Source organism: Camelina sativa, chromosome 2, assembly GCF_030686135.1.
Source record: "Camelina sativa cultivar CO46 ecotype springtype chromosome 2, ASM3068613v1".
Taxonomy (NCBI): Eukaryota; Viridiplantae; Streptophyta; class Magnoliopsida; order Brassicales; family Brassicaceae; genus Camelina; species Camelina sativa.
The window spans coordinates 22210788-22224498 of NC_141881.1; the positions used below are offsets into that span (position 1 = coordinate 22210788).

At 36.7% G+C, this 13711-nt stretch overlaps 2 protein-coding genes and 1 long non-coding RNA gene across 3 annotated transcripts; 1 reads left to right on the plus strand and 2 right to left on the minus strand.

Moving 5' to 3' along the window:
- Positions 1-3461: 3461 nt before the first annotated feature.
- LOC104728383 (late embryogenesis abundant protein 49-like) lies at positions 3462-4717 on the minus strand. The gene is made up of 2 exons (XM_010447370.3): positions 4594-4717; positions 3462-4202 (listed from the first exon to the last, which is right to left on the minus strand). The coding sequence occupies exons 1-2, from the start codon at positions 4678-4680 to the stop codon at positions 3759-3761; spliced, it is 531 nt and encodes a 176-aa protein (XP_010445672.3). The 5' UTR covers positions 4681-4717; the 3' UTR covers positions 3462-3758.
- Positions 4718-5032: 315 nt separating this feature from the next.
- Positions 5033-5994, minus strand: LOC104728392 (uncharacterized). The gene is made up of 2 exons (XR_015581664.1): positions 5712-5994; positions 5033-5614 (listed from the first exon to the last, which is right to left on the minus strand). It is a non-coding gene; the product is annotated as an uncharacterized LOC104728392 (long non-coding RNA).
- Positions 5614-8030, plus strand: LOC104728398 (plastid division protein PDV1). The gene is made up of 2 exons (XM_010447379.3): positions 5614-6568; positions 7192-8030. The coding sequence occupies exons 1-2, from the start codon at positions 6251-6253 to the stop codon at positions 7711-7713; spliced, it is 840 nt and encodes a 279-aa protein (XP_010445681.1). The 5' UTR covers positions 5614-6250; the 3' UTR covers positions 7714-8030.
- Positions 8031-13711: the final 5681 nt, after the last annotated feature.

Here is a 13711-nt window from a genome sequence, read left to right on the forward strand (position 1 = left end):
GAAGCTTGATCTCTTCAACTCCAAGTAAACTCCTCATTTCCTTGAACTTAACCCGTCCTAGAGGCTTTGTAAGAATGTCGGCCTTCTGTTCTTCTCCTGGCACATGATCAACTTCGATTTGATCATTCTCTACACACTCCCGAATGAAATGATATTTGGCGAGCATGTGTTTTGTTTTCCCGTGAAAGATTGGGTTCTTGGTTAGAGCTATGGCTGATTCATTATCGATTCTAAGCAGGATCTTCTCTCCTTTCACGCTTAGTATCTCACCCAACAACTCCTTAAGCCATATTGCTTGTTTTGCAGCCTCTGTAGCAGCCATGAACTCTGCCTCGCATGAACACAACGCAACAGTCGGCTGTTTCTGTGTTGTCCAAGTGATAGGCGATGAACCATAGTAAAAAACATGACCCGTGGTGCTCCTCCCATCGTCAATGTCAATGTTGTGACTACTGTCACTGTACCCTGTGACCTTCCTTCATCCATCCCTCTTAAAGAACAATCCATAGTTCATAGTTCCTTTCAAATACCTTAGAACATGCTTGATTGCTTGCCCATGTGACACTCTCGGACTCTGCATATAGCGACTAAGCACCCCAACTGCAAAAGACAAATCCGGTCTTGTGTGAAGAAGATATCGCAAACATCCAATGGTCCTTCTGTACCTAGTCGCATCAATCTCTGTTTCTTTCTGTGCCTTGACAAACTCAGTCCCGGCTCCATCGGTTCATGAGTTGAATTGCAGGAACCCATCCCTGCATCAATAAGAATCCCTTGAGCGTATGCTTCTTGCTTGATTCTTATTCCATCCTCTCCTTGGAAAACTTCTATCCCAAGATAATAAGTTACTTTCCCCAAATCCGACATTTCAAACCTCCTTGACATGTCTTCCTTGAAACGTTTAATGATACTTAGTGACGTCCCTGTCATAAACAGATCATCAACATAGATAGCCACAATCAGAAACTCCTTATCCTCTTTCTTGCGATAGACTGTTGGTTCCTTCACACACTTCTTGAAGTTCATCTCCTTAAGAACTTGATCAAGTTTCAAATTCCAAGCTCTTGGTGCTTGACGCAGTCCGTACAAAGCTTTATGAAGCTTGTATACTCGATCCTCTTCTCCCTTCTTCTCGAACCCCTCAGGTTGAGTAACATAGACCAATTCTTTTAGTTCACCATTGAGAAAAGCTGTATTCACGTCTAAATGATGAATCTCCCAACCTCTTGTTGCCGCGAGTACTATCAGAAGCCGTATAGTCTCGATTCTTGCCACTGGAGCAAAGACCTCATCGAAATCAATACCTTGTTGCTGCACATACCCTTTTGCAACTAACCTCGCTTTATATTTATTCACCGAACCATCAGCCTTCCTCTTGAGTTTGTAAACCCACCTAACTCCTATAGGTTTGACACCAACCGGTTTATCCACAAGCTCCCAAGTATTATTCTTAATAATCGAATCTAGTTCAATTCTCATAGCATCGACCCACTCTTTTATCTTTCCAGCTTCAAGATAGTTCTCTGGTTCTCCATCGATTGTTAAGAACTGCCTGTAACTCTCTGCTTCTGCGAACAAGACATAATCATTGAGATGGCATGGTTTTGTTACCACACGACCAGACCTATCACCAAGGGTTGTACTACTGCAACTTGTGGCTGTACTACTGCAGCTTGTGGTTGAGCTACTGCAGCTTGTGGTTGAACTTGATTCTCGACAATCGCATCTTCCTCATTGTCTTCTTCTTCCTCTTGATTACCATGATTAGCATATTGGTCTGCATTTTGCTGGTCGTTTTCTTGACCATTGTCATGTCCACCACCATCTTCTATAAAACCTTCTTTGAAGAGTTTAAATGCTCCTGGTTCACCTTCTGACTCCACTGTCGCAGATGACCAGTCCCAAGCCTTATTTTCATCAAAAATCACATCTCTACTAACCATTACCTTCTTAGCAATCGGATCATAGAGTCTATACGCCTTAGAGCCAGGTTCTGTGCCGAGATTGATCACTTTCCTTGATCTATCATCCAGCTTTTTCAACTGTGGTCCATTGACCTTCGCATACGCAACACAACCGAATACTCTTAAGTGTTCAATGTTCGGTTTCTTGGACATGAAACACTCATATGGAGTCTGACCACTCAAAGCTTTTGTGGGAACTCGATTGATGAGATACGCTGAGTGGCGAACAGCTTCTCCCCACATATTATTTGGAATCAACATTCCCTTCATCAAGCTTCTTGTCATCTCCATCAAGGTACGGTTTCTTCTCTCTACTACACCGTTTTACTGTGGTGTATACGGTGTAGTCAAGTGTCTAGTGATACCATTCTCCTCGCAGAACCGATTGAACTCACCTGAAGTGAACTCTCCTCCTCTATCGGTTCGAAAGGTCTTAATAGCCAACCCACTCTGTTTTTCAACAAAGTCTTTAAACCGTTTAAAACGTTCAAAGGCTTCGCTCTTTTCCCTCAGCAGCATCGTCCACATGTACCTAGAGAAATCATCAATAAGCACAAAAACATAGCGGTTGTTGGCTGGTGTTTGTGGTGAGATAAGACCACACTAGTCTCCGTGAACTAACTCCAAAGGTTGAGATGCACGAAAACTGGTTTTACTTGGGAAAGAACCTCTTGTTTGTTTCCCTACTAGACACACATCACACACATCCTTCTCATGAATCATGTGTGGCATTCCTTCAACCATGTTCTGTTGAACCATATCCTCCGCGATTGTTAGAGGTATTAGTGAACATCAACTTCCCTTGATCTTCGATCGGACTCACTTCACCAATTCGCTTCTCATAAGCTTTTAGTCTTCCCACAATATCCACAAACGTCGTGGTGTTTAAGTCAAGGACTTGTTCTAGAGAAGCTACCATATGGATAAACTTTGCTCTAGGCAATCCTGTGAGAAACTTCTTTACAAGTTTCGATTGATCAATGGTCTCTCCCAATGATGCTGACTGCGATGCAAGGCCTGAGATCTTGCCTGCAAAATCATCTACGGTATCTGAATCATTCATCTTCAAACGTTCTAGTTCAGCTAACAGAGTTTGAAGTCTAGCCTCCTTAACACGCTCCGCTCCTTGGTGACGTGATCGGATGGCTCCCCAAAGAGATTTGGCTGAATCTTGCTCTCATATTTGCAAGATAAGTGACTCTGGAACAGACTGAAACAGAAGTACAGTCGCAATATCGTTCTTTTTTTCATCTTTGGATCCAGGTTCAATAACATCCCATACCTCGCTGACTCGAAGTATGATCTTCATCCTCATCGACCAAACTGTATAATTAGTCGGTATGAGTAACGGACATTGGATCGATGGTGCTCCAAGGTCCTTAGTTCGTAACGGTGGATTTGCTTCAGCCGCCATGCTTTGTCGTAGTTCTTCTCCACCGGTTTTAGGTCGGAAGAACACCTTGCTCTGATACCAAATATAAGATCAAAGACTTGAAGAATATAAGAACACCTCTTTTATTGATTTAGAAAACTTCTCAAAAACTAAATCTCTCAAGTATCTCTAATCTCATGGAACACCTCTCCATAGACTCATATATTTATATGTTTCATCTTTTCCTAAACCTATTAGGATTAACATATTACAACTTAAGATTTTAAGAACTTTTCCTTTTCCTATTCTATCTTTTAAGGCAACTTCCTAGCAGATAGCTTGTTCTTCAAGTTGAAATTATCCAACAACAAAAACCAAGACCATTTTATATGATATGACTATATATATTGGAAATAGTAGTATCAAAGAGATGGATTGCGATTGAGTTTATAAGCTGCAGCAACGGATTCAGCGACGCCACCAGGAATAATATGGTTTAAAGGAGAATGGTTAAGCTCAGCTTGAACCACTGCTTCTGCGTCTTCACTTGTCACTGATTTGTCCCTCGTTACCTTCACATCAGTCTCCGCGATAACATCACGAAGATTTGTCTTCTCATCCTTTTTACCTATTTTTTCGTTACGAGCAACCGCCTCACTTGCCACGGCTGTTACACCACCGCGATCACCTTCTATGTTGTCTCCGATAGCTCTAGTTTCCACCTCTTTTATGGCAGCTACGTCGGTGGTTTCCACTGGTTTGTGGCCAACATTCATGGCCGCTGCTTTTAGAGCCTCCGTTAACGTCGTCGACCTCCCAATAAGTGCTTCAGCCGCCGTGGATAGTTCTTCTGTTGGACCTACAAACTGTTTCAAATGGTTGCGTATCAGTTTATATATGTGTTAACGTTGTTAGCTATTACATGATACAAACAATTGAACTTAAAATTTTTTTAAAATACTATATGTCGTAATCGTTTTGAGGTTGTTTTTATAGAATACCTAATAAAATGTATTAATGTACAAACGCAAACACTATACGCAAAAAAAGAAAGGTTCTCATTTGTTTATTTGTTTATCATTTAGACAACATGCAAAAAAACAAGAGAAATGAAAACGTGAAAACGTTACTGAAACACACAGTACTAAAATGTAAACGTAAACTCGTAAATCGTAATAGCCTAATACAAACAAAAATTCCAATCTAATATCTTACACCTTCACCGTTTAGTGTCTGAATACACTTTATTAACTGTACCTGTCCACCGGGACTAGACTGTGAGACGCTATAGTGCTCCTCGACAGAGATGTTGGTGAAACTTCCACCATCCTCAGATGAACCCATCGTTCTAGAGTTCTTTGAACTTCTTTCTTTGACTGCATTACCTTTCATTTTTATCTGGCTTTCGTTTAAATAAGAAAACGGGATGTATGTGGCAATAACAACGGGTCCGTACAACTTCATTTGACACGTAGGCTTATAACAGTTCACGTGTCCTATACTTAGCTGCTTAAGCGAGGGGGACCTTTCGATGTGTTGCTGAGACCATACTGTATATATACTTTTGGACCTTCAACAACCCCGTAGAGCCTAAACAAACAGTTCCATATATATATATATGTTTTTAACAACTTGCATGTTTTTGACGTTTGTCTTTAGTTTTGAAAGTTATTTTGTTTTTTCGTCAAAAGTAATAAAAACATAAAATGATTGGATTTTTCTGATTATTGATGCAACAAAATTTGATAGGCTTCAAATGCTTATACAGGATTGGATCAAAAGCTGATCTTGGTAAAATTGGATACTAGGGACTTCGGCTTTTTATATTACAGATTTAAAAATAAATTGCAATTTAATATCAAAGAGAAGTGTTGCATGGACTGGAATTGAGTTTATAAGCTGCAGTGACAGATTCAGCAACACCACCAGGAATAATACTATTGAAAGGAGAATGAGTGAGCTCAGCCTGAACCACAGCTTCCGCATCTTCACTCGTCACTTCTCTATATCTCTCGTTACCCTCACATCAATCTCGGCCATAACGTCGCGAAGATTTGTCTTCTCATTTTCTTTTCCTATTTCTTTGTTACGAGCTACCGCTCTATTTGCTACAGCTGTTACACCACCACCATTTCTTTCTATATCCCCACCTCCATTAGCCCTAGCTTCCACCTCTTTTATGGCAGCCACGTCAGTGGTTTCTACCGGTTTGCGACCTACATTCATGGCCGCTGCTTTGAGAGTACTTCAGCCGCCGTTGATATTTCTTCTGTTTGGCCTGCATAGTACGTACTATCTCATTGCGTTTTACATGAGAAGAGATAAATGAAAACAAATCAAAGTCTTTACGTTTTTTTTTCTAAAACATACATTACCTGTCCACGAGAAGTAGACCGGGAGATGCTAAAGTGCTCCTCTACAGATATGTTTGCTAAACTAGCACTATCCTTTGTTGTTGTTGAACCCATCGATCGTTTTACACTTTTTTTACTTTACAGTTTCTTCTTTATGTTTTAAATAAGAAAACAGAAGGGACAACAAACATTTAACACGTCAGCTTTTAACAGCCCACGTGTCCATGCTTATGCGACAATTTCACTCTTCTCACATGCATTTGTGAGACCGACCAACGTGGATGATGGGTATGCTTTTGGCCTCGGTGCAACTCAGTATAGAGGCCCAATAAGTTTAATAAAAGACACGTGCATAGTCCGTGCTGCCAGCTGTTTAACGCATTTCCGAGTCGGGTTTTGAAAAACGGAGCTTTGACCTGTATCCGGAAATCAAATTCATCGGAGCGCTTAATTTGAGTCCACAATTAAAGTTTGAAGAAGAAGAAGAAGAAGTACTTTTTGCTTTTTTTTTTGTTTGTTCTTTTGCTTTATTTGTTTTTTTGTGTGTGTGTGTCAATGAAATGGGAGAAATGGAGATCGAAGAAATCGAAGCTGTTCTTGAGAAAATCTGGGATCTACATGACAAGCTTAGCGATGAGATTCACTTGATTTCGAGGTCTCACTTCCTCAAATCCGTTAAACCTTCGAATCGATCGGAGAAGAGGAAGACGACGGCTCATCATCACCCAAACGGCGGAGATGATAACCGACCGGGTTATGTTTTCATCAAAGGATTCGCCGTTGACGATAACGACGACTCCACGATGCGTGAGGCCAAGAGTCTTAACGCTATTCGAACCGCTCTTGAGAACCTTGAAGACCAGCTTGAGTTTTTCCATGTGAGTCTCGCTTTTTGATTCTGTGTGTTTCGATTTCCATTGATATGAAGCGAAATTGAAGAGACGAATTTGTTGTGAAATTTGGGAAAATAGCTTTGTTATATATCACTTAGGGTTTGTGCTGATTTCTGAAGAGAATTGGGCAAATCCTTCTGCTAGATGAGTATTCAAAGTCCCTGAAATCGATTGTATCTGCTTCATTCTCACGATTAAGCCAATCTGAGGCAATTTTAGGGTTACAATTGATTTGAGGTATGTTTAGTTAGGTTTTAGGTCTTGTGGTAAGTAAGTCCATCAGTTATGTTTACGAATAAGAGTTTAGGTTTCTGAATAAGATAGCGATTATCAAATTTATTATGGGACTGCTGAGGAATAATTACTGATTCAGGGGTTGTATTTTTGTTATGGTCTCATGTACAGAATCCATTTCGCAGCACATTTTAGACTTATCTAGACCAAAGAATAAGAGTGTGGAAGCTTTTTTGCATATGTAGGAGAATCGCATGGATATGTTCTTTCTCTTTGTCTCTCTCATTTGGTTTCTGGTTGGTCAGTTTACTTCTACCACCTGATCTCGTAATCTGAAAGACAATATGTAAAACTTCGTTCGCTTTGTTCTGCAGACTATTCATACACAGCAACGAACAGAGAGAGATGTGGCGGTTGCCCGGCTTGAGCAGAGCAGAATATTACTAGCAATGAGATTGGCTGAACACCACGGCAAGAACTACGGAGTCTTAGAGGAAGCTCTTGCATTTGTTGGGAGCATTAAAACCGCCAGTCACTTCGTCTCGCCTGATCACCTCTACGAGTCCTTGCTAAACGCAACTGGAGCAAACTCTACTCCTTCCGATGGCCAGAAGTCAAACTTTGTTATCAATGCCTTTGCCTCGACTTTCGGGTTTGCCAAAAGAGCACTTGGATTCAACCATGTGAGAGGCGTACTTGGAAACGCTGCTATATTCGCCATTAGCATGGTTGCTATGCTACATCTTCACCAAGTGGCTACTAATGAACGTCATGTACAGAAGAAAGAAGACAGATTCTACAGAAGCCAACAAGGGAAAACATATGGAAGAAGAGGAGAGATGTCTTCAGGTGACAGAAGTTTGGACCACTTGGACGTGATGATGGCTCGTGGTTAAGACCAAAGATCGAACTTGTCTCTCTACACGTGATGATACTCAGATGCATTTGATATAAAGACAAAAAAAAAAAAGGGAAAACCAAGAAGAGAAGAGATCATTGTTGTTCTTCTTCGTTTCGATATTATCAGTAGAAAGGATAAGAACTTGGAGGCAATATGTTGGAATTTTCTGAGCTCATCTGATGCAAAATATCGTTTCTTGTCTTCTCGTTTTGATTTTTAATCACTGTGGTTAAAGTTTTGTATGTTTTGTTTGGTTTTGTTGATTTCAAGTGTGGTTAGGCTTTTTTTGTAATCCACAAGATCTCTTGGCTCTTCGGTATCGCAAATTCTTGAGGCATAGCGAAGATTGACGGATGTATCGGGCCATTATTAGCCCCATCCACGTTCCATCTTTGGCCCATATGTGTCAATACTCAATAGGCACAAATGATGGGAGAAGTTTTCTTCTAGCACTTTAAATAGAGAAATGGAACATCTAACAAACAAACAATTGTGTTGATTGGACAAAGAACGTTCATAACATGTTATTTTTGACTGCACATAATCAAAGGGTACAATGTGATCATTTTCCAATTATGAGAAAACAAGCAAATACTTAGGTCTTATTGAATTAATTGATGATTTCTATTTTATAATACCTAATATGTAATCTCTCTAAAAAGCACAATATGAATCCAGAAGAACATTAATCTAGTAATTTCGTTATTCAAGTGGGAATCGTATGAGTCATAACTTGTATGTTCCGAAAAACAGCAATCGTTTCTAAAAAGTTCAAAATATCCACGATGAATAACGTATGTTCCACTAATTTGGTTATATTGATGTGAAGTGTGATGTGAACAAAGCAAAGATAATATGGGATCAAGTAGATAAAAGGGAGATATAATGAGTCCAAATTGGTAGAATGAAGGAAACATGAATGTGAATATAACACAAATCTTTTCCTTAGGATCTGTTTTGTCTCTCTTTTTCTTTAACTTTTGTTGTACACATAGCTTTTTCTCTACACCCTTAAACGTTCGTTATAAATGACTTCTACCTTTGTGTGCTGTCGTTTGTTATTTTTATTTTGTAAACATATGTTTTTCAATGTGATTAGACGTATAAATAAAATACCTTACTTTGATTTCGCATTTTGTAGGTCCCGGTTCGCATTTTGGGAAATGTCAGCCCGCCGACCCCGGTTTTCTTGCGTAAATAGGTCAACCCAATGTTGTTCTCTTGTCTAGAATGGCTAAGACCGCAAACAAAATACTTTTTCACGTTTAGATTATGATTGGTAATGTCACATAATACTATAAACTAGTAGTAGACAATATAAATCTAAAAGAAATCCGTAGATCCATAGAAATGTGAAAGAAGGCCAATAGCAAATTCTCATATGAATTCTTAACGGAATCGTAGGTGACTAGCTAATTTTCTAAAAATCGTGGGTTATGTTTCTTTCATTGCATGACTAGACAATAGTTTTCACTTGTGATTAAAAAAAAATAGCTTTCATGCAATGCAAGAAATAGTACTGATAACCAAAGTCATATATTTGTAATCCCACAACATAATCATAGTTGTTCTTTCTGTATTTTTAACTCCTTCATCAAGAAGATAATTAAGCAAATGATCGCTCGTGGTAGTTTATAACATGGGGATAATCGAAAATAAAATAATTAGATATTCATTATCAAATGTTGATTATAGATAAAAGGAGAAAGGGTTTGGACCAAGTAATAATGATAAAATAGCCAATGTGCTCCATAATGATACGACAAAAAGCTGATGTTAACGGGTAGAAAGTGTTTTGCCACCTTCTAAATAATTATTAACATGGGTCACACATATAAACTTATCATTCCATATCTTAATTTCTTCCTTTATAAGATTTTGGGTAAGAATAACAACAGTACGTAAAAATCTTTACGCATGATCTGATGCTGGATATATGGAATGGTTCAACAAAAACAGAAATATTAGTTTAGAGATAAGATCATAACGCATGTAGTGGTTTCACAAATGTGTACTTTTCTACATAAACTTATGAAGTAAAAATCTCTATGAATCATCAGATGCCTTTTAAGAACCACTGGACAGCTATTAGTTTGATCCCATCCATACTCCGAGTCCGACCAACAAATTAAAACCATAAGATTGTACTTCTTTTGTATTCCATTTTAACAAAATACAAAAAGCTTCACGCCACGTTTCGCTATAATAACGAACCTATGTACTGACGTGGATAGTTAAACTGGACACGTGGTTGGGCTTTTTAAATTACACTACTAATGAATCATGTGATTGTGCACTACAAAAATGCAGGGCCCATAACCACATCACGTGACCTTGTACTCTCGTTGTCTCTCAACATTCTTTTTCTTTTTTTTTACGATAAAAAAAAAAAAAAAAAAAAAATCAACTTAAATTTTATATCAAATTTTCAAAATAAATTTTGTTCATTATAAGTTTTCATTTCCATTTTCTAATTTCAAACTTCCAAAAAATGTAGCTATAAACTGTAAATTTTAGGCTTAAAAATTTACTTATACGTACGAAAAATAGTTAGAGAACACTCCAACACTCGTTCAAAGTGAAGAATAGATAAACAGAAAAGAAGTATGGAGGGAGATTAGTTATAAATGCTATCTAATCAGTTCCATCATTGCCTAATTTTTATCATTTTCGTTTTCAGTATGTACCTTAAACATGAGAAGGTTGTTAAAGTAGTATGTCCGAATAATCTCAACTTCATCCGGTTCATCATTGTCGCTTTTAATGTATAGAATTTTGGTTCTTTCTCCAGCTTTCATCATTTTCACTTTCATTGTTCAGGGACTTTACAAAATTGAAAGACAATTATGAATTCTAGAGGAAGTTAAGATTATTTGAAATAGCGAACACGTTAAACTGACGACATTTTCCAATGTATTTTAGGATTAACATTTTAGTAGTCTCTTATAGCTTTACTTTCAGACTTAATATCACAATTTAATTACATTTTCTTTTGTACATACGCCGTTTGTGCCGTTGTTTGCCGAATTTATAAGTTTGTAGCAAATATCAAAGTTAATGAGGTTTTGGTCCCATCCATTGACAAAAATAAAATAAAAAAGAATCTAGCGGCATTTCATATAACGTATCAAAACTTTCTATTTATGAATGTTGTTGCCCCACTATGAATGTCGACAACAAACCACACCCCAACCCAATTTTTAAAAAACTCGAGATACCATCGTGTGACTACACTTAACCAATCTGATTTGGTTCATGGAAAGAAGAAAAAATAACAAAATCCCACAATTCATAGCATGCCACATGTACACATTCACACTGCCTGCGTATAATCAGTCATTTCCTATTTGTGGACTGTGTATTGTGTAAATGTAGCAATTCATACTCCTATTCAGAATTTACGACGTTATACAAAGTTTACCGACAAAGTAAAGATATAGCATGACTCTACAAAGAAATTATATACAAATCTCTCAATTATAAGGCACAACAAATTTCAGAAGGGAGATCTTGAGAAACAGAAAAATTCAGATATGAAGTTATGATTAAAGCCTAAAGGAGATAGATAGGGGACCAAATACAGCTTCATAAAAATAAATAAAATGAATTGCGGCTAGAAAATTTTACCCACTTGCGTGAAAGAAACCTAAGGTCATCGTGATTCTTCATTAAAGCTCATTTTTTTAGCAATATCTGCCAAAAAGAAACAAACACAGTACATTGTACATGTTCATACTTCATATACCCTATAGCCTCTTAGTTCGTTATAACCTATTAAATCGTTGGGATATAAATTCTTGTGGGAAATATATAGTACTAGTATTTTTTTCGAATAAGTATGTGAAAAAACGACATGGAAAATGCATGTGGAAAGGTGCAAACTTTTTCGCTAGACCAATTAAATTAGTGTGATTTCCCATGCACACGAAGACCAAATTGCGGCTCAACTCTATTAGCCTAACACAAGCAAAATAAAATTTGACTACTTCGGTTTGTGAAAAACTTCTTTAAAGTTCACCCTTAAGCTTTTTATATTCTTGTTTACGGTTACTGTAAATTCGTAATTGTATAGTATAATTTTTTTTGGGTTAAAAATGTGTATAATACTTAAATTAGAATATGATCTTTTTCGTTTAGTTTGATCAAACTCTAATTTTTATTGAGTAAGGTCATAATTGACTCTCTAAATATTTTCCTTTTACGATTTCATAAGTTCTTTTAATGGAATTTAAATTACCGCAACGATAATGGCTTTCACTTATCGATAAAGCCCCTTCCTTACTCGTAAATCATACACTCTAAAAGTAAAATTTTGGCCAAATATTTACATGTGAGCGGACTGAAGACGCGTGACTTTCTTTCTATTGGTGTAAATAACAAAGAAAGAGAGAAAAAGAAATGCATGTTAGTTGTATATACAAAGAAAATTGAAAAAGGACTACAATTATATGCAGCTTCTGTAGCAAGACGGCTCTGTGACCTCAAAGCAACCTGACAAAAGTATATATATTCATTTTTATTGCCAACCTAAATAAGTACTCCGTAATTACTGTGTAAAATAAATGCCATGATATGCGTTATTTTACATACTAAAAAAATATATGTTTATTTGGAATGTTTGAAGATAAAGAGAACTGTATTGAATTTAATACTATCGTCTAAAATTTGTAAAAAAAAAATTGTAGTCAGTTTCAAAATGTTAAAAATAAAAAAAAAATTTGGTAACTAAAAAAGCGGTAAAAAGTAGACAATAGACAATTCTCACATTCTTGGTAGATTCATATAGACAAGTGCCTGTGATTTTATTTCGTTTATTTGGAATATTGACATGAATTATATACGTTAAGGTATATAATTGTATTTTTATAATGCATGAGCGGTGCTAATTAAAAAGTTCGATGGTCGATGTGTTTATTGTCTATTTCTGGTGGAACTATATGGGCAGAACATATATATTACGTATATATGTGTCGGTAAATTTTTTATTTTTAGAAATTTTTTACAAGAAAATAAATAATTAGCTTAAATGGTTTTGGACTTTGTATGGAACTTTTGTGAGACAAAAAATGACAAAAATGTGAGCTTCCTTTGCAGGGTTATATGAGCCTACCTAAGAGGCCAGCTCAGTTGGGGCGTACACGTTTGTCAATGTCTGTCCTTAAAAGTTTTAAAATATATCAAAGATTTGTTCTATAGTATATTTCTCTTTCTCGACCATAGAGATTTGTTCTTTATATATCAGAGAAATCTCACACTAATTTTGAATTTAAATGGCATATACAATTTCAATATATAGTGTTATATTTTGATAAGAGTAACGTCAACTTTTCGTTATTACAGATTTTAGTTGGTTCTACGTTTGTTTTTTTCGTTTTATTGTATAATAAACGGCCACAAAAATTAAATAAAGAAGAAAAGCATAAACACACATAAATATCGCATACTTATAATATAGTATATCACAATCACAGTGAACACCAGTGACTTTTTTTTCTCTTCTGAGGGACTATGCGTAGGCGCGTATGTTGGTTGATTTAACCATTCAGATCAATCGGCGTCGATTCTATTCGCGGAATTGTATAACGGATTTAATTTCACAACTCGGCAATAGTATTTTAGTTTGATCTCGGATGCCAAGATCTTCAACTAGATTATACGAAACATCAGGTTTTATATCATAGCAGATGAAATTTTCAATTGAAATTAGGTGTTAAAGATCTTTTTCTAAATTGTCGATAACAAACTTGTTTTCAGTTGAGGCACGTATTTTTTCCTTAAGCCGAATTAAAAACATGTAATGTGGTTTTTCCTAAAGCATAACTTGAACTCCTGACTTCTGGATCTAAAAACAATTTAGTCCAACAAATCTGATGAGGTCGTTAAAGATCCTCTTCTAAAATACCGTATTTGTGTAAGCATAGTATCAAACAACCATTTCTAGTCGATCGCGCTAAGCTAGCTACGTTTTACTAGATACAATTCTAGTATTAATT

Bases quoted from the DNA above. Each gene is read 5' to 3' on its own strand.
- LOC104728383 (XM_010447370.3), bottom strand. From the start codon at position 4,680: ATGGGTTCATCTGAGGATGGTGGAAGTTTCACCAACATCTCTGTCGAG. The intron at 4,203-4,593 runs GTACAGTTAATA...CATTTGAAACAG, and splicing joins AGTCTAGTCCCGGTGGACAG to TTTGTAGGTCCAACAGAAGA.
- LOC104728398 (XM_010447379.3), top strand. From the start codon at position 6,251: ATGGGAGAAATGGAGATCGAAGAAATCGAAGCTGTTCTTGAGAAAATC. The intron at 6,569-7,191 runs GTGAGTCTCGCT...TTTGTTCTGCAG, and splicing joins ACCAGCTTGAGTTTTTCCAT to ACTATTCATACACAGCAACG.